The 24,591-nt window shown below is 49.6% G+C and overlaps 1 protein-coding gene across 1 annotated transcript; it reads right to left on the reverse strand.

Annotated features, from left to right (window-relative positions):
• Window positions 1-5,055: 5,055 nt before the first annotated feature.
• Window positions 5,056-23,670, reverse strand: LOC138924265 (neuroblastoma breakpoint family member 6-like). Its single transcript, XM_070267967.1, has 11 exons — window positions 23,555-23,670; window positions 20,663-20,872; window positions 18,583-18,685; window positions 17,577-17,791; window positions 16,457-16,508; window positions 14,810-14,985; window positions 13,716-13,770; window positions 12,669-12,844; window positions 9,076-9,312; window positions 8,597-8,771; window positions 5,056-6,238 (listed from the first exon to the last, which is right to left on the reverse strand). Exons 2-11 carry the CDS (start codon window positions 20,838-20,840, stop codon window positions 6,217-6,219), a joined length of 1,389 nt encoding a protein of 462 aa, XP_070124068.1. The 5' UTR covers window positions 20,841-20,872; window positions 23,555-23,670; the 3' UTR covers window positions 5,056-6,216.
• Window positions 23,671-24,591: the final 921 nt, after the last annotated feature.

The raw sequence follows: 24,591 nt of genomic DNA on the forward strand, positions 1-24,591 counted from the left end.
CTGCACTTCACCTGTCACGCTCACCTGGATTCCCCCCAGGCTCGGGGAAGGGGAAGACACACGTGGGAAGGACACCAGCGGGCTGTGCCGCCAAAGCGCTGTCGCCCTCTCCTGGCCTCCAGAGGACAGCTCCACGGGGCAGGGACTGGAGTTTGCTCACCATGCAGCCCCTGGCCTGTAGGAGGGCCTGGCACCCAATACATACATGCTCAGTTAAGGAAGGCATTCGCCACAGGGTGCCGGGAGGGACCAAGCATTTCACTGTGGACTACGTGTTTTTAGTCCTAGAGGAACCCCGGGACAGGAGGATGGGAAAGGCTTTCCAAAGCGGCCGTTGTTTAAAACTTTAATGCTGGCAGCTGAATCATAAAAATGTTCCGATTGCAGAAACATCTAGAGGGCACCACCTGCAACCGCACTGAGCTCCCACCCAGGACCCTGCAGGGCCTCAGTCTGGGGGATGCCGGTGGGCGCGAGTGGGGGTGAACCCGGAAATTGAAGAGGAGAAAGAAGGTGAGGGAGGGAAAGTGACGGGGGAGAGAGAGAAACAGAGACAGAGATGCAGATACAGCCACTACGGAAAGAGCCCAGAAGAAAACGCTGTCACCTGGGTACACCCAACCACACCGCCGCAGGTCGTGGGTGGCTCTGTGCTCACGGCGCGAGGTGTAGGGGCTCTGGCAGCTTCCGTTCGAATCCCGAATCCCATTCACAGTAGAGGAGGGCTGTCTGTCTCAGATAGAAGCCGGCAATTCCGTGTGATTTTGCCCTTTGGGCTGGGAGCTCTCCCTTGGGCAAGGCGGCTCTTGGCGCGCCACAGGAGGACGATTCAGCAGTCAGAGGCACTGAGACTCCGCCGGAGGTTCCCGTACCCGGGAGTCGGCAGCGCCCCCGGTCTGGAGACCAAGCTCCCAACACCGCCAGGAGGGCAGTTGGAGACAGTCTCTGGGTGAGCCCCTCTGTCCAAGCGGACCTTCTCCGTCTAAATGGGGCGCTAGGATGGGTTTTCTTTGGACCAGCCCTTGCAGCATCCTGGGCGAGGCGAATCCCAGCACGCCGTCCCTGCGGAGGCCACAAGGAGGCGCCGTGGGCTTTCCACCGGAAAGGCTGGCCGAGGACAAGGTCTCCCACTGGTTTCAATGTCCCTTAGAGGCTGCCTATTTAAATAGGGGTCACCCCAGGCACGGGGTCACCTTGGATCAGCCCGTCCTCCCCAGGCCTCGAGGACTGGCTGTGGACGCTCAGCCACTCAGCTGGGGCCGCCTCACTCTGTCTTCCAGCAAGAACCCCCAGAGGGCTCTCACCAAGGAGAAGTGTATCCCTCATCGCCCTCTCAGCCTGTGGTGGTCTGTGGTGGCCCCTTCCTACCTTGGTTTGGACAGCGTGTGCGGTGGGGGCGCAGGGGCGGTGGATCAGGGAGGAGAGGGAAGAGGAGCAGAGGGAGGAGAGGAGAGGATGGAGAGAGTGAGGGAAAAATGGGTGGTGAGGAAGACAGCGAGGAAGGGCTTGCGAGGAATAGAAAGAGAAGAGAAGGAATAGGAGGAGAGGTACCATGGAGGAAGGAGAGGAGATGGAGGGAGCTGGAGAAAAGGGGTGGTGAGGGAGACAGCAAGGAAGACGCGGGGGGTGCGCGGGCGCCAAGAGGAGGAGGGAGAGGCACTTCTAGCAAGTCCCAAGTCCTGTTCTGGGGATCATCAGAGCTCCCAGGGCAGTGGGAAGAGGGCAACTGCAAAGAAAAGGAAAGGAACTTTTTCTTTCCTGCCAGATAATTTACCGCAGAGCAGGAAACTCTAGTGATCCAGGCAGAGCAGGTGGATTTCGGGGAAGCCTAAAAGCCCTTCCCTGTCGCTATGATGGATTTTATCTCGTTCCCCGACGTGCGAACCCAGAGAGACGGCAGAGAGCACGGGAGTCAGGGCGACCCCTCCGTCACGGAGGAACCGCACTGGGGCCGGGGGCAGGGCGGCGCCCGGCGGCGCGGGTCCCGGGCGCGGGGACTGGAAAGGCCGTGCGCTCCCCGGGCGTCCGCTCGGTGCCTTCGCCGCGCGCACTCAGGACTCGGCCTCCAGCGACCCGAGGGCACATCTCAGCGGGACTGTCCCATCAGGCCGAGCCCCCGCCACTTTTCCTCCAGCGGCCCGCAGACAGAGGGTCCCCTGGAAAGCAAACTCGCGCCTTAGACGCGGAGGGAGGGGGACGCGGTGTCCCGCCCTGTGTCCCCCTCCCTCCTGCTTTCGGGAGAGGAAGGTTCCGTCTTGGGAAGGAAGCTCCGCGTGCCGCCGGCCGCTCTGGGTCCCCGCATCCCTTCTGCTTCTGCTGCCCTTTGCGCCTCCCAGCCATGTCCCGGCGCTCTTCTGCCTCTTCCTCAGGCGGCGGGGACGCAGGAGGCGGGTTCTCTCAGTGGCGCCGTCCACAGGGACAATGCAGGCATATCAGGGTGACCGGAGCCTGGGGTGCCCCTGCGGCCCTCGTGCAGCTCTGCCCAGCCGCTCAGCATCGGAGGCCTCTGCATCGCCATCAAGGGACCCAGCGACCGAGCCAGTGCCACCCCCTCGTCAGGGTTACCCCGGGGCTTCAGGGTAAAAGGCAGAAGCTGCGTCCACTACATCCTGGACCACGAGGAGTGTTCACAGGACTGATGGTCCGTTCGTGAGGACATTGTAGGTACAAGAACCTGTGATGGCGCTAACTGGGTCATTACTGACTGTGTCTTAGTTTTGGGGTGGACAGGTCGAGACCTGAATTGGAAGTACTGTAGTTTATTCAAATAGTCTATTTTATTCAGAATTTTAACATATTCTAGTCTAACTTGTTCAGATCTTATGCAGAATTTCTAGCTCCTGAGTCTCCATTGGACACGAGGACTGCTGTTAGGCTGAGCTTTGAAACTGACTCTGGGAAATCTCATCCTTTCCTCCCAAACTCAGCCAGAGAGAGGAATCCTGGCTACAGACTCCAGCCTCTGTGGAGACCAGGAGTCCCTGATTCACCTCCACCCGGGCCGTGGAGGAGTTTGCAGATCTGAGTGTCAAGGCTAGACTATTTGGAATATACTTTGTTTGGTTAGATATGAGTTGCAAACCATATAAAACCGAATTAAAGTTTTAACATTTGGCCTTTAGACATTGAAAACACAATGTAACAAATGAATCTAATTGTGCAAAAATGTTATAGAACAACCAAATGGATTAGAACTATTCCACGAGACTTTAAAACAATAATTTATCTATACCCCAGGACAGTAAGAAAACCAAAAGCTACTTTTCTCAATCGTGTTGCTAGTGGTGTTGCTGCTATCATCTTTATTCGTGTGTCTGTATAATGTGGGAAAAGCAAACGTTGTGGGATATTCTAATTCTACTACTCCCTGTGTCCTTAACGCACAATGCTTGGTGTTAGAGGAGGAGATTTAGATGAAAAACAAACGTTCAGTAAAAGCCCTGTGGTTCTCAATTCGAATTGGCAGTGTTTGCGAATCTATTTGAAGCAACTGGTATGAATTAAAGGTCCTCCTGGAAGAAAATAGGACCTCAGAATCAGAACACGCCACGCCTATCCCCCCAGACCTTATGTCCGTTAGAATCGCCCCAAAGAGAGAGACCCAGACCTGAGAAATCAACTTAGCCACTCAAAGCACCCAACCTTCCTACACAGACCTTTGGTTTCTCGTTCAGGGAAACTTAGGCATGTTGACATGCAAATCACACAGCAGACATGTGTTCCAAGGTGACAGAAGAGAAGAACAGAAATAGAGAGTCAAAAACTTCAGCTCATGAAAGGATTTCTCTCCAGATCAATCACACAGCACAGGAAAACTCTAAAATGACATACAATGAATCTGAGTTAAACGTGCCCAACAAAGCATTTGTACACACGAACAAAACAAAACCACATAAGAAATACACAACTCAAAAGAGAAGTGGACAAGAAACAGAAAATGAGAAATTAGACTTGGCAGAAATTAGGGAAAAATGGGAGAAAAAGAAAATTCTCTGAAAAATAGGCTAAATGACAAGGTTCATAAGGGCAACATATTTGTCTAAAAATACTATAAGGGACACAGAATAAAGAAATGGAAGCATCAAACAGAAGAGAAATGAAGAAAAGATGCTGCAAAAGGATCAGAGAGAAAGTCTAGATCCCGGAGAGAAACAGAACTGGGGTGGTCAACGCTAAGACCTCGCCTCCTGGAACTGACAGATTTAAAGTAAAGGAAACAACTTCCTGCGAAGCTCCAGACCCCTCTCCAATCCTCAAAGAAGCCAATTCACATACAATAGAGAGAAAATCAATCTATGTCTACTCCTCAACAGAACAACAATGCGGGACAATACCCTATAAAAACTCAGTGACAGTCATTGTGGGCAAGTACTTCATAGTCACCCAGCTGTCCCTGTGTCAAGGCAGCAGAAAAGAGTGTGGCACATACAACGCTCAGGGAGTCCTGCTTCCATCTTGAGGAGTCTTTTCAGGATGAACTCCACCCAACAAGAGAGGACTGAGGAAATTGGGACTTTTGAACAGCTGGTCATCATTGAATGTATTTAACTGTAGATCTAAAGCAGAAATCTGGAAGGGGCCAAGGGGAGAAAAACAGTGTGTCAATGGTATTCCTTTAACTGGGTTGAAATAATTCTATGAGAAGTGGCCAGGAAGGATGGAAGAAATGAGAAAAACAGAACAAATGTCCTGGATGGTCACAGTGGTAAAAGTTTGCAGTTGAAAGATGTCATTTCAAACTCGTAAAGCAATTATTAGAAGTTTGACAAGTTAGTAAGGGACTAAGATATCAAAAACACTTAGTGAAATATACAGCACTAGCTACGCAGTTCTTAAATATCAAATGAAACACACACACAGAAACATGGAAACAGAAAATAGTAAATGCCATCTACTACAGGTGGGTAATACAGCCTAAAATGTATGGGAGACTGTAGGACGTAACTATGAAGGAGAGAGAGAAGAGTGTTTATCTTAATTTATGTTTATATCCACCCAGTCAGTCACGATGATGCTGATTATAACACTGAATTTAAAAAATTCATGAGTCCACAGTGACAGTCAAAACAAAAATTTTAATAGCATAGAAGGGGAAGGAATGTTCTTTTTCATGGCACAATGCCAACAAATACAAGGCTATAGGTATGAACGGATTAGAAAATTTCCAATGTATAAATGCAAATATGTTAATCGACATACATCAGGGATCATTAAGGATGGTAAAATATTTAGAGAAAGATCTTTAGAAAAGAGGATGTTCACACACTCTCAAAGTACCACTCACCAAATTACTTACTCATTATAGAAAGGAAAAAATGTGCCCTTACGATGAACAGATCTCGTTGGCCCCTCCATAACAACGTGACCCATGCTAGTACGGCAGTCACAGAGGTGGACACACCGGACATTCTTAGTCTCCAGGTGGGCTCCACTAGGAAGCACCCAGCACTAACTACGTAGGGCTCTTGGCAAGAGGGTCGGCCTGAGTTAGTCATGAGGAAGTGGTCAGACCAGTACACAATGTAGACCATTGAACCAGACAACTGTCCTGACCTCTACAAACAAGGCAATGTCACCACCACCAAAAACAACAAAAGGTGAGGAGAGGTTTTTGGATCCAAAGGACTAAAGAAATCTTTTTAGTCGTTTAGAACCCCAAAAGTCTCTTCTCCTTTTTGTTATCTTACTTGTGGTGACGTTGCCTTGTTTGTTGAGGCGAGGCCAGTTGTCTTGTGCAGTGGTCTAGATTCTGCACTTGTCTCAGGACTACCTCATGACTGAATTCAGGCTAAACGTTGTCACCATAGCACTGCATAGTTAGTGCTGTCTGCTCCTCGCACAGCCCAGCTGGTGGCACAGAACGCCCGGTCTGTCATGTTGTCTTTTGCCAGTTGCTCCTGATTCTGCTGATGTGCAGGATGGGAACTGAGAGCAGCAAGGGTTAAGGTCTCTCATAACCGTGTGTGGGTCTAGGCGGTGGTCTCCTCAGTGACTTAGCGCAGTTGGAGGCCAAAGGGCTGGGATTTTTCCCATCAAAGCAGGCTTTGCAGTAAAAACCTTGGAGAGTGCTTTGTGGTTGTGATGTTGATCTTCAGCATAGGATCCCTTCACTGTTCTGTGTGGGTTTTAAATTGATTTGCTGTTTCAGATTTTTTTCATCAAGTGAAAATGGTACTTTTTGTGATGCGGTTTCTTTCAGATCAGTAATATCTTTCCTTAGTTCCAGAGATCTTGGTATCTGAGAGACAGAAAGAGAAAATAAAAATGAAATGTGAGTCTTTGCAGGTCCCAATGATAGCTGAGCCTGGAGGGATGGCTATGTGGTGACAGAGGCCAGCAGGAAGCTGAGCTCCTGTTGAGGGGAGGAGCTGAAGGAGGAGCACAGGCCGCTGAAGGGGAAAGTGAGAGCCACAAGGTAGAAGAAACACCTCCCTGCACTTCCATCCAGGCTGTGGTGCAGCATCGAGGGACACCCTGTCCTCACCCCACCAGGAGCCTGGTGACATCCCAGCTCAGAGCGGCTGCAGAGCCTTAGCCAGAGCCCTACCAGCCTTTCCTCAGCAGCCACTTCACTCCTGAAGCCCCTCAGTCTGGAGCAAAGTGATGGCTTTCCCACCCCTCCCAGGGAGGGATGTGCTTAGCATCCACCCCCCACATTCAGAAACAGACTGCTGTCGGAAGGAGAGGACCCTGGGCAGAGAAGCACACCCTCTTTAACTCCACGTCCCAGTGCTCTGAGGAGGAGGGGCACAACGCTTGAACTGGAACCCAGGCCTCAGGCCCTTTCCATAATTTGTGGAAGGTGAGAGGAAGGGCTCCGATCTGGAGGTGTCCACAGACCACAGACACTGTTGCATCACTTTGGCTCAACGGGAAAAAAGGTTTTACAGAGAAATTCTTCTCCAAAGAGACTGAGGAAAGAACCAAAAGAGGAGAAACTCAAAATGGAATTAACAAAAAGAGAGCAGGGACGGTAACCATGGCCCCATGCATTTTCCTTCATTCTTTAGCGTTGATTCCACACCAGGATACACCTTAGGGCATTTCTAGGAATATTCTCAACATCTAGACCAAAAACTCCGAAGGGGAAGCATGAGGCACCTGGTTTGACTATGTTCTCTCCCACCCCACCCCTTTATTCCCCACAAAGCACTGCATAGGGAAAGATTCTCCTTTAGTCTTTTATGCCAGTGGAAAGAATGGCATAAGAAGCATAAACATGCAATCTTTTCCTGACTTTCAGCTGTTACTGACTATTATGTACTCTTTAAGGGAATGAGCATAAAGATTCTCTTTGGGGCTTTTACTTAACGACAAAAATTGATCAATACTAAAATTCTCAAACTGTAGTGCTGAACGCATGGGACTTGAAATCATTTGGATGGAATAGGAACTTCTAGTTTTATATGAAAAATATTAAAGAAAATACTAAATTTTATTATGTGTAATAAGGGAGGTATTGTTTTCTGTGCACTGGGTTTCAATGAAATGCTCGTTTGCTGTTTTATCTTGTCTTCAGAAAAGTGGGAGAAACTCTCCTCAAAGAAGGGAGGTCAGAAGTCTAATCCATTCATCTACCTCTTTTATCTTCTCACTTTTTTCCACGTTGTACAAAGAGTGCTGTTGAGAGAGGCATACAAATCCCCTCAATGGCTGATGGATATTCAGGCTTTTTAATGAAGCAGCCACACATTCTGGGCATTTCTATTCTGAACCTGAGATCATCGTAGAGGAATGGTCCTTGTCACGTCTAGCTGCATGTTAGAATCCCTGGGGAGCTTTTGAAATCTACTGAAGCCCAAACCCCACTCCTGACAATTTAAATGAGAATCGCCAGGTGGGAGGTCAAGGCACTGATCTTAATTAAATTTTCACCAGGTGCTTATTACAGGGCAGTGTTAATGCCAGCTCCAATGAGGCCCTGAGGTGAGGATGCTGAGTCCCTGGAAGCCCCATGCACATTAGCACAGGCCTGCACATGTGGGCCGAGGAGAAAGCTGGCTCCAGGCCAGTCCAGCACTCCCACCTGTGACCCAGATTCTCATTTGGTTTTTGTCATCTGGGCTCTTTGTCCTCAGTTTTAACACTTCTTCTTCTTCTTCACATGGAGAAGTCCACGGTTAAGGGTTGTCCTAGGTCAGATTCCCAAAATGACTCAGGAGGAAGATCCGTGTGTGAGTGATTCATTGAGAAGAAAGAGGCAGTGGAGTTGGGGAAGCTGGGAAGGGAAGGCAAAGAAATGAAGAAAGTGTGTGATTTCAGGCAAAGTGCCTTGAGTTCAGCGGCATCAATGATGCTCTTGTGATGAGGAGGACCATGGGCTCAGGCTTCCCCGTGGCTAAGATGAAAGCAGAGAGGGAATATCAGGACAGCAGCGGCAGGAACACAGCAGAGTTCAGAGAGCAAACGAGATGGAGCTGGAAGGGCCTGGCAGGGTGGCAGCCCCCATGGAAAACAGAGGGAAGGCCAGACAGAGGTCGCATCAGCTGTTGGAGTGAACAAATGAGGAAGAGAAGAGACAGTGGGAGATTGAGCTAGAATCTTAGCTAGAGAGCCATGAGGCATAAGTGCATCTAAGAGCCAGCGATGTGATTACCTCAGTACCCTCAGCTGAAGGCTGGGGAAATTGCATGTTATCCTCCACTTGTTGAAGAGCAGTTTTCTTTTGATAATCTTCTGTTTCTGGGCACTTAAGGCAGCTGAGCCCTCAAGAGCATCACCCTCCAGCTTGGGAGGTTTCTTTCCTCTGAGGGAAGCATCGAAACCCAGTCCTGAAAAATAAAACCACAGCCAACAGGATCCATTGTCATTCATGATCGTACTGGGACTTAATCCTCCACCCAGGAGGGACATCAAATAAGCAGAGTGGCCAGAACAAGAAAGGCCACTGAAAGTCCATGGGTGAGGTGAGGCCAATGGCGACACTTTCATATTTTCTCTTTCTTTGATCTTACTCACACTACCCAGTAGTGGTGAGATTGCCAGGAGGTGTGGGAGAGGCCCATCACCTCCCGGCTCCCACCCTCTGACGACTAACAATGGACCAGAGCTTCGTATTCCCCTTTTCTCTCTCACCTTGGAAGAGCGGCCACTGATTTCTGAAGGGATCGTGGGCTCTAAAGCTCCAGGTGGTGGAGCAAAGGCCAAGCCTGGCTTTGCCGGCACCACAGTCCAACTGGTCCAGCTGCAGCAGCAGATAACTGGTCACCTGGGTGCCTGGCTGCAGCTGTGTCTGTGAAGCTTGCAGCTCTGGCCTTTGGAAACTCCAGTTAGTCCTCAAAGGCCCTCGGTGACCGGCCTCCAGGGTGGGAGCTGAAAGGAGAAGAGGGCTCAGTGGGACCAATCCCAGCTTTCCTTTCCTCAGCCCTGGGAGCCCACCCATTTCTAATGTCCATGTCTGTCAGTGCGACCACCCAGTGACCCAAAGAAGAAAGGCAGACCTCATGTACATGAAGGAGCTGTCAGCTTCACGTGTGTCCCTGGGGATGCTGAGATGGCAGGTGACAGGATGCAGTGTCCCAGAAGTGAGAAACCCACTGAGTCCAGAGGACTTTGGATGGAAGGATGAAGTCATGCCTGTGAATCTGTTCTCATTAACTTAGTCCTATAGCTTAGAGAGAAGGTTCTAGAGAGGACTTAGGACATGGGGGAGAAAGCGATGTTGATGTGTACCCACAGTATAAAAGAACAGGGAGAGAAGTACGGCCACAAGTCTTCAGGGCCGGTAGAAGACACAGTTGGGAAACCGTAGAACAGGGACCGAGTTATCCGAAGTTTTGTAAAGTTCTGCGGCCTTTTGAGCAGCTCTGTCTGTAATTTTTGACTGCCCTCCACCCACCCACACATGTAAATATCTATAGCCACGCAGGGCACCGGCAGCTACAGGACATGTAGTAGAGGTCTGAGTCCCCGATTGGAAACTTAGGGACAGAGAAGTGCTACAGAGTCAGACTTTGTGGTTCTTCAGGGAGGTAAGAGAGCGCTCAATCCTGTGTCCCAGACGCCTCGGTGGGGGCTGGGCAGTTCTCCCTAATAAACGTGTATATTTTGACTGTGAAATGAACACATACTCTCAGAAAGGGGGCTAACAAAGACTTCAAATAGCCTCAGGCCAGTCCAGGTCAGACTCAGGCGGGCTCCTGGCCCGCAGGGCCTGCTCTGCACTGCGTGGGCTCCCCTCTCTCCTGCCCTCTAGCCATTCTCATTCTCACCAAGGGTTCACTGTTCCATAGAAATGTCTCTGTGTGTCTGTTGCCATTTCGTCTTCCAGAGCACAGACTCTCCTGACTCCTGTCCGTGCTCCATCCAGCCTCCCTCAAGGTGCGTTCCCTGGTTCCATCCTCTCTCACCAGCAAATGTCTCACCCGCCTTCTTACCCCAGATCCTGCCCCATCCTGTGCCTGCTCTGCTGGGGGAACTTCCTCTCCCCTCTCTGCTACACACTCTCAACTCTGCACCTCCTTTGCACTCCCTCCTTCTCTCTTCTGGCCCCTCTTTCTTCTACAGCATCGCTTCCCACACCTCCCTTAGATAAATCCTCTGGAATCAGCCTGCCCTCCAGCCCCCACCCCAGCCCTGCGCCACATGCCTCTTCTGGCTTCCAGGTCTTTTTCCACAAGGACTTCTCTCGGGCTGTACCCTGTACTGCCTGTAGCCCCTCTGCTGCCATACACACTGTTTACATGTTGTCATCAGCGAACCCCAACACAGGACGGGTCCGTGTAGAATTTAGGTGATCTCTTCACTTATCTCAGCCCATCTGCATGGGGCAATTTGTCCTTTCCTGCTGCATTTTGAACGATGGCCTGGCAAGGCCGTGCCCCATCACACACATCTCACTTCTGACGTGTGTCTGAGCATTTCTCATCCTCCTCATGGGGACCAAGACCTGGCTGTCAGGGTAACCTAGACAGAGCTATGCAGCTTTACAAGGGCAGCAGGACAACTCTAAGTGAGATCAGAAAAGCCCCGAGGGCAGGGGCTGGGGAGACAGATCTCTCAGCCCTGGCTGATTTTCCACGGAGAGAGCTCCTCATGGAGCTGCGGCTCCCCTGGGAGGGCCTGGGTGAGCCGCTGGCTCTGCTCACAGGACGGAGTGCTCGGAGAGGGTAGGAGCTGGCAGATCGGCATGAGTGGAAACAGGAGTTCTTTGGATGTCTTCCAACTTTTCTGTTTAAGTTTAAAATTGTTTGACATATTTTCGAACAAAGCACAAGGAAGAGGGTGAGCACCATCCCCACTTAGTCCCTGATGTTCCGACTGCTGAGAGCAGGAGACAGAGCCTGAACAGGGGAGTCAGGCCAACGGGGGGCCACAGTCCCACTGTGCACTGACTGGGGGTCTGGGGCTAGCAAAGTGACCTTGCTGAGCCTCAGTGCCCTCGGCTCCAACATGAGATACCTCACCTATTGAGAGCGGCTCTGTGAGGACCGAATGGGTTATAGTGTCCACGGAGCTCACTTGCTAAGGGGCGTGGCACACAACAGACACAAAAGACCTGTGTGACATTTTCAGTCGTGAATTGTTGTGATCCTCAGAAAGCCTTCGATTCTCTGCACCTCGGGAAGAACGGGAAACAGGAAAGAGGATGGTCCAGTGTGAAAAGGCCCTTACTGACCCGAAAAGGTTGAAGGACAAGTTGTTCATGGTCGATTTCACTATAAAATAGTCAGAGAGAGTAAGGAACACCACAGAGTTTCTGGCTCTTCCTACAAGATGATTTCATGAGTAAAGGCTCCTATCAATCCAACCGCCTCGCCCAGAAGAGAAGTCCGGAAGATCGCCTCCGGGAGAGGATATGAAAAGTGTGTTTGAATCTCCTGGCTTGAGGAAATGGCGGCCCCAGTGGGATCTTGCTCACCAGGGAGGACTTTTCTGGAGATAATGGATAGGAAAGCTTGTGTGCTTTGCTCATAAATTAGGCCAATACCCCCATCAGGTACACAGGCTGTTGATAGTTTACATGAGATGATACCACCAACACTAGACACGTGCTTGAAACTACAACCTCCACACGGAATAAATCAATGGTGTTGCACAAAGGATGAAACCCATGGCCATTGGTGGAGGATGAAAAATCAGAATGAGAGCTTTGGCTTCATTGAAAACACAGAAACAGGCAGGATTTGGTGTTCAGGATCTTGTATCCAAATGCTTCAGAAGCGGGTAGGCACCCCAGGGGAAAAACTTTGAGCTCCGGAACTATGTAACACATGTTGCAAATATAGAGCAGACTGCAAATCTGTGTGGAAAGCCAGAGAGTTTGTACAAAACTACTGAGGAAATACAAGTAGCAACATCATTCCATGAGTATGAGAATTCTTAGGGTGAAAAAGAGAGGTTTTTCACAAATTCCTCCAGGTAACAAAATGATGGCTGAGACTTTTCCATTATCCCTCTATTTCCCCTCTTGAACCTGACTTGATAGGAACAGTCTGCAGTTGTGAGAAATGCCAGGTGACAGGAGTTGAGACTAGAAGAAGAAAATTATCCGACCACAGGATGCTTCTTAAAATTAACTGCAGGAGCACAACTCAAACTAGAAGGAGTCTACAGAACCCATTGGCAGGGATGCACCTCTCAGCCAATGCAGGGTGCTGGATTCAAAGAACATAGACATTACCAGAAAAACGCAAGGAATTTGTGCCATTTACAATGGGAGTACTCACCCTCTGCATCCAGGGTTTGGAAGATTTCGTGTCTGTCAAATGACAATGAAGAATCACTGTAAGGTCTGTAGGAGGAGGACAGGTCATGTTCAACGGAACGAGAAAAAAAATATTTATTCACGGCGTCCTTGGGGAATCCATTATCTTTCATATAGAGCAGATTGCTGCTGAGGCTGCTGGGGTAGAGATGAGTGAAAATAAAAAAAAAGGCATTAGGAAAGACAAAAACCAAGGGACGGTTTGGATGGCAAGGATGAGAGTGGGATCACCTAAAACAGAGTTAAGGCACCCATCAAGAGAGAAAAAGGAAACTGGCCCTGTCTAGGAAGAGAGTGTGGTTGGAAAGTGAACAGGAGAGAGAGGGAGATCATGAGAGAAAAAGAGAAAGAGGGAAAGAAAGAGGAAAAAGGACCCAGCAGAGATAGCTTAGAGGATGGAGGAAAAGAAAAGATTATGAGAAAGAGGGAAAAAATGTGATGAGAAAGAGGATTGAGTATACCAGGAGACGAGAGACATGAAAAAGGTAAACTCAGAAAAGAAGAAGGGTGGCATGAATAGTATTGCATAGAGTGGGCAGGAACATAAATGAAGCAGACAAAGGGTAAACTGACTCTGGCATGAGGGGAAACTCAGAGAAAGCTGGGCTTTCGGGTGTATTTTATTACGAATTGTGGCATGATGTGGACTTTGCTCACAAATGACTGTCTTGGCCGGGAAATAGCCACCACCGTGGGAACGGCAACCGGGCTGAGGCAGACATGCGTCCTCCGCTGGGTGACAGAACAAAGAGAGAACGGGAGAGTGCACGCCATCCGCTGACAGATGAGCACACCTCCGGCATCTGACTGCACGTGACCACACTGGAGAGAGATCACGGAATTGGCCCATCTGAGGACCATGGTGAGAAACACAGAGCACTCTGGGAAAGGGACACTTGGCGGTTGCGTGCGTGGGGGAAACGGGGATAGTCAGCGCTCGCTGAGTTCCCTCGATCGGAGATGCCCAGATGGCCCCTTCCAATGGAGTCCCGGGATTCTTCCGAGTTACCTGCAACACAGGCCGTCTTGGATGCCCCCGTCGTCCTCCAGATCGGTGTGTTGGCCTGGAAAGAAATTCGCACGGGGCCAGTCACACTAAGCAGATCCCCACTCGACCCTTGGGAATCCAGTGTCCAGTCCCAGCCCAGGGACCTCCACATCCTCAGTGTGACAACGGCAGACGGGAAGAGCAATCTGCCAGGAGACCTCAGGCGGTGTCTCGTGAAAGCGCCGCCGGCCTGGCTTTGCTGAGCCAGCGGGCCGCGTCTCCCCGATTGGGGATGCCCTCAGCCCAGGATGCTCTTCCGAGTCTGAGAAAACAGCCAAAGAGGCGTGGGGTTCACACCTTCTGGGGCACCAGCCTAAGTGCCGCGCTACTCAGCCTTCTCTGCGCGGGGACACTAGTTGTGGAGGCTCGAGTCAAACCTCATCGCCTGAGGGGAGAAGGCCGGCTGCACTCTACAAACCCTGGCATCCAGAGGCATCGTCGCCCCCTGCTCCGCAGAGACACTGGCCACCCTGTGGGCTGGGAGAAGGCCAAGGCCTAGGCTCGCACGCGGGAAACACGGGAGTACGGGAAACGGGACAGGTGGCTAGGGGCGTTCTTCCGAGGACTGCTTCGGAAGAGAGGCCAATGTGACGGAGACGGAGAGTGGGGCCCACAAGAGTGAAGCCCGGGAGGCGTCTCGGAGGCAGATGTCCACAAGGAGGCCAGGCGCACGGGGTGGGCCTGGAATCTGGAGGGACACGCCTCAGGCGTGAAAGTTAGAGCACTGAAGGTGCGAGGAGACATTTCACGCCAGTGGGGATGTTTGACAGACACCTGCCCTGGCGCTACGTGCGGCACAGGGGAGCTGAGTTTGTCCTGCCAGCTTTGGGTCCCGTGATGTGTCACTGGGGCCAGGGGCACCTGGGCGCATCCTGGCAAGAAGGAAGGGAGCGCAGCCCCCCCAAGCGTCTCCCGTCTGTGCTTCCAACTCTGTCCTCCAGCCTGATTCCCTTCAATGTGTCTGTCTGCACAGCCCGAGGGCTGGCATGCCAAGGACACGGACCGCCCAGGGAGTCCAACTGGAGCCTTAGCACCTGCACAGCGGCAATACTCACTGGGGGTGTCTGCCAGGGAGGAGACGGCCAGGCCCTGGAAGCAGAAGACGGCACTGCTCGACTGAGTCCAGCAGGACTCGGACTGGCCGATATCCGTGGCACATGTCCAGGAGTATTCCTCCAGGCACGCTCTCGGGAGCGGAGGCTCGACCGTGGGCGGCACATCCCTGCCGAGCCTGTGGGCGGAGGGAGGGCTCAAGTGGAGACAAGCGGCTTTGGGAAACACACATTCCTAGAGCTGCTTTCCCTGGAAGGTGGAAGGGTCTGCTCACAGAAGAGCAATGGGAAGGGCTCAGCCAGGGAGATCACACAATCCTCCTCTGGCTGGGGCCAGGCCGCAGTTGAAGTGGGAACAGGAGAGAGAGCTGGAAAAAGACAGAGACAGAGACAGAGAGGGCCGGGGGGTGGGGCGCTCAGGGAGAGAGACAGAGAGCGCGAGAGAGCGAGCGATCCAGCGTGAGCCGACGAGAGAGAGACAGACACAGACACAGACACAGAGACAGAGACAGAGAGACAGACAGAGAGAGACACAGAGAGAGAGAGGGAGACAGACAGACACACAGACAGAGACAGAGGAGGAGAGAGCGAGCAGAGCTTGCTCAGAGCACCGAGCAGAAAACGAGCTCTTGAGCAAGGAGGACGAGTGCCTCCACTCCACAAGAGTCATCACACACCCACACACTCAGAGGACCCTAAAGGCGGCGTCAACACTCTTGCATCCAGTTGGTGGAAATGCACAGACAGCTGCCAAGTGAACCCTGCCTTGCTCTGGCACCACTGTCGACTCTTAGAAATCTGGAAGCTGCAAGGTCTGCCTCTCTCCCTACTGGGGCATGATGCGGACTTGGGTCACGAATGACCGGCTTGGGAACGGCAACCGGGCAGAGGCAGACATGCGTCCTCCGCTGGGTGACAGAACAAAGAGAGAACGGGAGAGCGCACGCCATCCACTGACAGATGAGCACACCGCCGGCCTCTGACTGCACATGACCAAACTGGAGAGAGATCACGGAATTGGCCCATCTGAGGACCACGGTGAGAAACACAGAGCACTCTGGGAAAGGGACACTTGGTGGCTGTCTGCATGGGGAAACGGGGATAGCGAGCACTTCCTGGTGTCCCTATATCTGAGATCATCACATTTCCCCTTCAAATGAAGTCCCTTCTTGTTTCATTGTATAATCCCCATGACGGTCTCCATTCTATGCTTCTTTCTCTGACTGTTTACAGAACAGGTACATTTTTCTCATCTCACTGAATTTTTGTTGTTTAATGCGGTTAATCATCCCTTTAGTTTTTGCACTGCTAGTTTACTTCCTTCCAGAGACCATCATTAATGTGTAGCAGTTAGATATGCGTCTCACCCTGATTTTTGTTGCAGGAGAGAATAGACCTTTTCTCTATGTGCATGATTTCCTAAGGGTGTTGCGTTCTCTTGTGTCAGACTTACAGGTCCATAGAGACGAGTGACATTGAAGTTAACAGAGCCTTTTCCTTGTTGGTTGAGTGAATTAAATCATTACAACCTCCACGTTACCTTCTCTTGCCTCTGGCACTTGTGACTTTGTTCCCCTCACTTACTGTTCTTTCTGATACCGTCTCCACATTTTCCCCACCCATTACCGGCACCAGATTATTCATTGTCACCTGTGAGTGAGTGTGCCTTGTGTCTTTTCATCTGCCTTGTCTTCGTTATTCCCTGCAAATAAATTCAGAAATGTCCAGTTAGCTCTTTCCCACTTTAACCTCTATAAACGCAGTGACTTCAACAGCCATAGAGACATAAATATCTATGCAGGAGTCCGTATGGTCTTGAAGTCCTAGCGCATTGTCTTGAAAGCATTGCCCCAGCATGGATTTCTGATTCATCAGGCGGTGTGTCTGTGATCCGCTGGATCACCATCATTGCAGACTCTGCCTGAAATTGGGCAAAAGTTTAAGCTGTCTTTTGTTCCTCATATCACTGGGTACTTGTCCAGCTTCCATCTTGAATTCTGCGACTGCGTGCTCCATTCTGCCACAAATCCTGCCAAAGGCACAGGCCCTATATCCCTTCCCAGCTCTCACAGAGAACCTCGTCCTTTCTCTAAGGAGACAACAAAGAACCCAAGCCAACATCCCTCATCTGGGGACTTTAAGGGCCCTCCAAGTTGGCTTCTGTGTGTTGTGGAGGGAAATTCTCTCTACGGAAAGGTCTCCAGTCTAAACTCTCTACCACCAAGTTCTACCACATCCAGTACCTTGCCCAACCCCACAGAGCGAGGGGCTTGCTTTGTTCTGAAGTGCATTCATAGACATTCCTACGTTTGAGGACTACAGCTACCGTGAACAGATTATTGGATCCATTTTACTGCTGAGGAGATTGATACGGATGAAGTAAAAATCAATCTCTCACCCAGTGTTAGTACCATCAGCTCTCAGGCTGGAGCCTGGGAATGGCCACCCTTAGTCCAAGGCTCTTTTCACTCAAACAAGCTGCCTCCTGTCACATCCTCTTTTGTGTCCTCTGACAGTAGGTAGGTGTGGGCTCCTGCCCTAAAGGTCACAGTCCATCAGGAAGGAAGCCGACACTTGCACCACTATGACCTCCACCCTGGGCATATCTGCTCTCTACGCCCACCTAGCCAGTCCTGGTCCTACCACGGTCCCAAGTGCAACACGCAAACTGGGACAGCTTGTCAAAACATTATGAGGGGAGGTGTGGAGGGTCTTGTGAGCCAGGCACCTTGGAGAATTTCAGTGCAGTGAGGGCCTGTGGCCACCTTACCAGGGCCGAGTATGTGGGCAAGGTGCTTGGCCAGCCTATATCCCTCAGCCAGTTGCTGGCGGAAGGCCTGCCCTTGGTGGTCATCAGAGCCGTTGTGTGTCAGCAGGTCATTGAGGTGCTGACTCAGCAGGGCCCACACTTCTCGCCCTTCCTGTAACTTGTGCCGCAGATAGGCCAGTTGCTGCTCCTGCTCTTGAATTAGGAGATTGGATTCCCTAAGGTGGGACAGAAGAGAAAACTTGAGAGTCCAAAGGGATGAGTGACAGATTCTAAAGATTTTCAAGATTTCTGTGAGAACTGCCCCCAAGGAGTCCTCAGAGAATTCTGGCCGATGTGTGGTGACTTGCCTGTGGCAAAGAGAAAGAGGAAGGTAAATCACAGGTTTCCTCTGTATCAGAGAGAGCTCCTGTCAGATTCCTGGACATCCTACTCATTGTTTCTGCTGTCAACAAAACCAGGTGTCTTCCTAAACCTGTTTTAAAAACGTGTCTCTTCAGTTAACCCCTTCAGCCATGACCGCTTCTATGTTGAAATACACATGGTGCATTCTGCAGTGAATGGACACAAAGCCAGACACAGAAATGTGCACTAGCACAGCTGGGTTAGCTGGAAAGAACACGAGAATGACAGGGTCAAGGAGACAGAATTCTTTAGAAAGAAAACACAACAAGCCCTCGTGAGACAGGCGGTGATTGTGATTAAAGGGAAATGAGCGGGTGATGGCACAACACTGTCAACGTACTAAATGCCACCGAATCGTTCACCTCAATTTGTGCAAATTCGTGTTTGGTGAGTTTCAGTTCAAAAATTTATAGTTTTGAAAAAAAAGAGTAAGTGAGCCTCTGAATAATTTTCCAATTACTTTTCCCTAGTTGCTTTATAAACATTTGAACATAAGTGCCTGCCGTGTACATTTCTGCCTTCTCTTGGCCCAAAGTTGCTCCCTGCCCCACTTCAGCTTTTCCCACAGCTACCCACCAGCCTACCCCCACACAGCCCTCCTTACCTGAGCTTCTTGGCTAGCGTTGACTTCTCTGCCAGCTTACCCTCCTCAAAAGGCAGCTTGTCCCCAAGCACAGATTCAATGATGTCTTTGCACTCTCCACACTCTGAAAAAGGACAGAGAGCCCTGCCTCAGTGGAAAGCTGGCCATGCTGCTGTGGTCACTGCCTTCAAGGGAGGAAGCAGGGTCCATGCCCAGTACCAGGCTCCACACTGGGATTTCCGCATCTTATTCCTCAGCCTCCAAACTACTACACAGCATTGGGTTACTCCCCATTTTAGAGCTGAGGAAAGAGAAGCTCCAAGGCACAGAAAGTAACTAGATACATTAACTTCTATTTGACAAAGGCAGAATTCCCATCCCCTGAGACTGACCCTGAGTCGTGGGCCTTAGTCACATTACCAAGCCTCGCAGCCTCTTAAGTGAAACACCAAGCAGGCGCGTGCAGTAGCGATTGCCTGTGTGCTTGGGAAGGCCCGGTGGACTCTACTGACTGTTGGTTCCCTTGAGCTCAGAATTTCAAGGTCAAGTACATCCAAGATAAAGACATTTATATGGATTCAACCCTGTAAAATATTATGCATTTGCCCATAAATTTCTGAAGGAAACGTGCACAGATACTAAGAAAGTTTGTGTTAAATTAAAAGCAATAGAAGGAAGAACTAACAAATAGTGTTGACCCTGTGACAGGGACTTACAGAAATCATCCATGTGATGCATTGCAACAACTCAAACAAGTAGGTACCATGACAGCACCGTATTAACAGAGGAGGAAACTGAGGCACAGAAAGACACACAGCTTGGATTGGAGCCCAGAAAGACTAGCCCAGAGTCCATGCTCTTCACCACTGCACCGTGTTACATTGACACCCAGGTCTTAAGTGATATCTTTCTTCTTCATCAGCTTCAAAATGTGTTTCCTACAGTTACGCTGTGATTCTAAGGCAGGATGTAAATAAAACTTCGTTTGTCCTTTCCTGAAAGCTCATCTCTTCACTTTTTAAATGGCAGGCTTTGATTTTCTCTGTGTCAGTCATTTTAGTTACTCCCCCCTCAATGGCTTATTGAAAAGCAATTGTAGGAAACGACCCCAATTCAGGCTCCGAGTTGTCAAGATCCTTCTAAACACTCTGCTGTGCACATGCCCTGGTTGTCACGGTTCTTGTCGTCACTACAGCCCAGTCTCACTGAGCAGGCAATCGAGCTTCCAGTTTTGAGGCTGACTGGGGCAGGGAAGGGCCTGCCTCACACACTGGCTTGAGTTTTCCTGGGGCTAGTGGTCTCCCCCACCTACCTCACTTTGTGGCCTCAATTTGGCCACAGGTCTCATAGCCCAGACTCTCAAGGTCACCTGGACCTGTTGGTTGCCCTGCATCCCTGAGGGTTCACCAGCTGAGCGGGAGACACAGGTGGTGGGACAGAGTCTCTGGTTTCCATAGAAACAGCCCCAACCTTACCACAGGGTGTCAAACATCTTCCTCAGACTCAGGAAGAAGAGCCCGTGCCCTGGAAGAGAGGGCTTCCCTCTCACCAGGGCATTCCCTGTCTTGATGGTGTCACTCCTGGATAGCACAGTTTCGGTGAGGAGCATATTCATCTTTAAGCTCCTATAAAGCAGCTACTATCATCTGTTTTCCCACTGTAAGTAGCACAGTGCTTTGCCCATGGGACCTCAGAGAAGCTTGAACTGAGGGAGTTCACTTGTCCCAGACATTTAGGCCCAGAGCGATGCAGGATGTGGTAAAGGACAGAGAGGTTGCTGAGAGAAACAGTGCAGCCCTTTCCTGAGAGGAAGACGCAATTGTGCGGCTGCACCAGCAATCGATGTCTGGGACTCGAATTCTAAAGCCGCCCTATACCACACTGCAAATCTGAAAAAGTTGCTCAACTCTTTGTGCATCAGTTTCTCCATCCCCAGCAAAATGAGGGCAAAATACCTACCTCTGACTTTCCTGGATTGTGGTCAGAATGAAAGTTATTTTGACAAAGGGACCAGAGGCTAAAGTCTGGAGAAATTTTAGTGTCCTAGAGGGCAGACAGGGATCACTCACCCATCTGGGGAGCATGGCCCTGGGAGACTTACTGTGCTTCTGCAGCTCGGTGGCCAGGGAGTAGGCAGCAGCTTCGGATACAAGGAATTCCTCCATGAGGGCTTGGAAGTCCTGCTTGCTTTGTGCCAGCTGTGAACGCAATTCCTGGTTGGACTCCTGGAGGGTCACCTCTGCCCTCGGATCAGACAAAGCGTGAGGACACACGGCCATGGTGATGTTGGCAGAAGAGGTAGAGCCAGAGACTGGGCAGAGAAACCCAAACATATAATGAGTGAAAAACAAGCAAAGACAAAAAGGTTTCACCAGGCCAGAGGGGTGTTTACACAGGAATCCTTAACTTACCGTTGGGGACAACTAGATCAACACTCTACAACAGCTGAGGGTCCGGAACTGCCAAAACAAGGTTCAAGAGGACAGAGCTCAGAGCCACAGGCACCGCCTGCAGCTCAGAGTCAGACAGGAGTGATGGAGAGAGGCCCCAGCGCGCCGGTTAATGGTCTGGCGTTGCAATAACAGAATTGGAAGGTGGAGGTGTCGTGGAATCTTAGGAGCCCCTGCCTTCCAGTTGCCTAGGCCCTGCTGCTACCCCAGGCTGCCCGGCCTTTTCTGAAGGCCACTGCTGATGGGCATCACCCCAAAGCAGCTGTCTACTCTCGTGGTGACACTACCGACCTGTCTCTTTCCAGAAAATATCTAAGCATAGTTCTCAGTGCCCATTCCTGTGTGCATCTCAAAACAGAAAGAGAAACCAGTGTCCCAACAAAGTTTGTCTTCTGAAGCACCGTCACGAAGTCACCCCACTTTCTCTCCAAATGTAAACCGATCTTAAGGTTTTCCCATACGTGAAAGATGGCAAACTTTTAGACTCTCATGCTGCTATTCACTGGGCTTTCTCCAGTTTTTTCTACATCCATTAAAAGGGACAAAAGCAGAGTGTAATACTAAGTGAATGAATACTTCGTTAAAAAATTATTCTCTGTCCTGACTCACAATACTCCTCTTGCTGCATCCCTGTGTTGTGTCGACTTCTTGCCCCTCACTAGGGCAGCATGTTGGCTTATCTTCAAACTTAAGTCAGTGTGACATCTCTACCTCCTAAAATCCTTCTCTATGTGTGGGCCGCTTTTGTGGTTGTTACTTTTTAAATGTCTGTAAACACTATCTTTCCTACTTGTTGCTTCCGGATATCCACATATTATGAATTGTAACCCCACAAGAGCTCTTTTTCAGCTGTGAAAATGATCACAGTAGTTTGTGAGTGTATCCCGAATACATGTAGTGCCCATTTCTTTTGCAAATACTTCTCAACCTGATGCTTTTTCTTGTCTTCATTCAGTTCACTCACATTTGGAACAGAACAGGGATGCAGAGCAGGTTTTACGGATCATTGCTGGACAGATCCCTTCGAGCTGTCCTCATGCTATTGACCTGCGGTTATATTCCTCTACCAGAACGTGGAATTTCAAGGTCACGGTTCAGGGATGGCCAATCACCCACAGGGGACATGTGCAATGGGGTTCAGAGACAGAGAAGCTGAGGTTGAGAAGAGGAGGACAGGCAGGGAGGGAAAGTTGTACCCTGAATGCCCTTTTCACACTCTTGTCATCTGTTCCCACCTGGGTCTTGTGAAGATGAGACTTGGGAGACCCCCGGTAGCATTGGTCTCTTCAGTTTAGCTGCTCCAGTACTTTGATTTGAGGGTGCGATGCATCTGCCCAAGTACCACAGAGCATTTATGTCAAGGTAAAGGACAGAGGACCGCATCAACCGCTTTTGAAGCTCATCTTCTTTCTACCCTACACCATCCTCCAACCACACTGTGGAAGGATTTGGTGTTTGAGATGCATGTAAAGCTTTAAAGAGATCTCTCTTTTCATGTCAGTTGAACCCGACATTCTTTTCTTTACATCTCAAAGTCTGTGATCTAGTGGACCCAACTGTACTGAACTCGAATGGAGTTGGACTTGCTAACTTTCTGGTGTTTTGTTAGATGGCTAGTATATTTCTAAGATTTTCTTACTTAAATGCCACTGTTGAAGTTTAACGAGTAATAGGATTTATTTCGTAAGGTGACAGACTCAGAGAAGACTGGTCTCATCCATGTGCAAAATCTAATTTTCACTTCTATTCAAAGAAAGCCAGAATTTGAAATTAGGGCTCCCACCATTTTCAAGGTGGACTCTCAGTTACCTCAGGATATCTTCCCCAAGGGTTCATGTCTCTGCTATAAAACGGATGAAATTAAAATGAAATCAGATGGGCCAGGTCCTCTCCATTCTCGAGTGCTCCAACAGTTTCTCCCCTGCTTTAGAGACTTGACCGAAAATATCCTTGTTGTTCTGCTCTGTCCTGCTTTTGTCTTTTGCATAAAAGTGATACGGTTCAGTGTTTCCTACCCCCAAGTCAATCATTTTAAGATTCACCTGGATCCAAAGCATCCTGAGTCAAAAGAACAAAGCCGGAGATATCATATTCCCTGATTTCAAAATACACTACAAAGCTATATTAATCAAAACGTCATGATAGTGGCAGGAAAACAGACACACAGATCAATGGAACAGAATGGAGAACACAGAAATAAACCTTCGCATCTATGGACAGCTAATTTTCAACAAAAGAGCAGAGACCATACAAAGGAGAAAGGAAAGTCTCTTTGATAAATGGTTCCGGGGAAATTGCACAGCCTTAAGCAAAAGAACGAATGTAGACCCTTATCTTACACCACACAGAGAAATTAACTCAAAATGCATTAAAGACTTGAATGTAAGACCTGGAACCACAAACTCCTAGAAGAAAGCAGAGGCAGTACACTCTTTGGCACTGGTCTTAGTAGTACCTTGCTGAATATTATATCTCCTCAGGCTAGGGAAACAAACGAAAAAGTAACCAAATGAGACTACACCAAACGGGAATTCTTAACTTACTGTTGAGGACAACTTGATCAATACCCCACAACACTTGAGAGTCTGTAACTGCCACAACAAGGTTGAAGATCTCAGAGCTTGGAGCCCCAAGCACCACCTGTAGCTCAGAGTCAGACAGGAGTGATGGAGAGAGGACTCAGTGCGCCAGTTAACGATCTGGTGTTGCAATAACAGAATTGGAAGGTGGGGGTGTCATGGAATCTGAGGAGCCCCTGCCTTCCAGTTGCCTAGGCCGTGCTGATACCCAAGGCTGCCTGGTCTCTTCCAAAGGCCACCACTGATGGGGACCACCCTTCAGCCACCACTCCCAATAGCTGTCTGCCCTTCTGCTGATAGCGACCTGTTTCCAAAAAATATCGAAGCATAATTCTCACCGTTCTTTGTTATGTGTGTGTCTAAAAACACCAAGACAAAACTGTTCCCCTTTTATTTCTTGGGATATTAAGCATGGCAAGGGATACCATCAACACAATGAAAAGACCATTACCAACTGGGAGAAGATATTTGCAAATCATAAATCCGATAAGGGGTTAATATGCAAAGTATAGACAGAATTTATACAACTCAGCAACAACAAAACAAACAGGAAAAACCCAATTAAAAAATGCGCAGAGGATCTTAACAGATAGTTTTCCAAACAAGGTATTCAGGTGGCCAATAGGCACCTGAGAAGACGTTCTACATCACTAATTCCTAGGGAAACGCAAATCAAAACCATAATGAGATATCACCTCATGGTTGTCGGAATGGCTATCACTAAAAAGAAAATAAGTGTTGGAGAGGATGTAGAGAAAAGGGAACCCTCATATATTACTGTTGGGAATGTAAACTGGGGCAGCCACTATAGAAAATAGTATGGAGATCTCTCAGAAAACGAAAAACAGAACTACCATATAATCCAGGTAGTCCACTTCTGTGTATTTATCCAAAGAACAGAAACTCCCTAATTCCAAAAGATTTATGCACCCCTATTTTCATGGAAGCATTATTCATAACAGCCAAGACTTGCAAGCAACCTAAGTGACCATCAACAGATG

The sequence above is a fragment of the Equus caballus genome, chromosome 5 (genome assembly GCF_041296265.1).
Source record: "Equus caballus isolate H_3958 breed thoroughbred chromosome 5, TB-T2T, whole genome shotgun sequence".
NCBI lineage: Eukaryota > Metazoa > Chordata > Mammalia > Perissodactyla > Equidae > Equus > Equus caballus.

Excerpts from the sequence above, each read along its gene's own strand:
- LOC138924265 (XM_070267967.1), bottom strand. The coding sequence starts at position 20,840 with ATGGCCGTGTGTCCTCACGCTTTGTCTGATCCGAGGGCAGAGGTGACC. Across the intron at positions 12,845-13,715 it reads CAAGACGGCCTGTGTTGCAG|CAGCCTCAGCAGCAATCTGC; the intron begins GTAACTCGGAAG and ends TCTCTACCCCAG. Across the intron at positions 6,239-8,596 it reads CTTCAGCTGAGGGTACTGAG|ATACCAAGATCTCTGGAACT; the intron begins GTAATCACATCG and ends TCTGTCTCTCAG.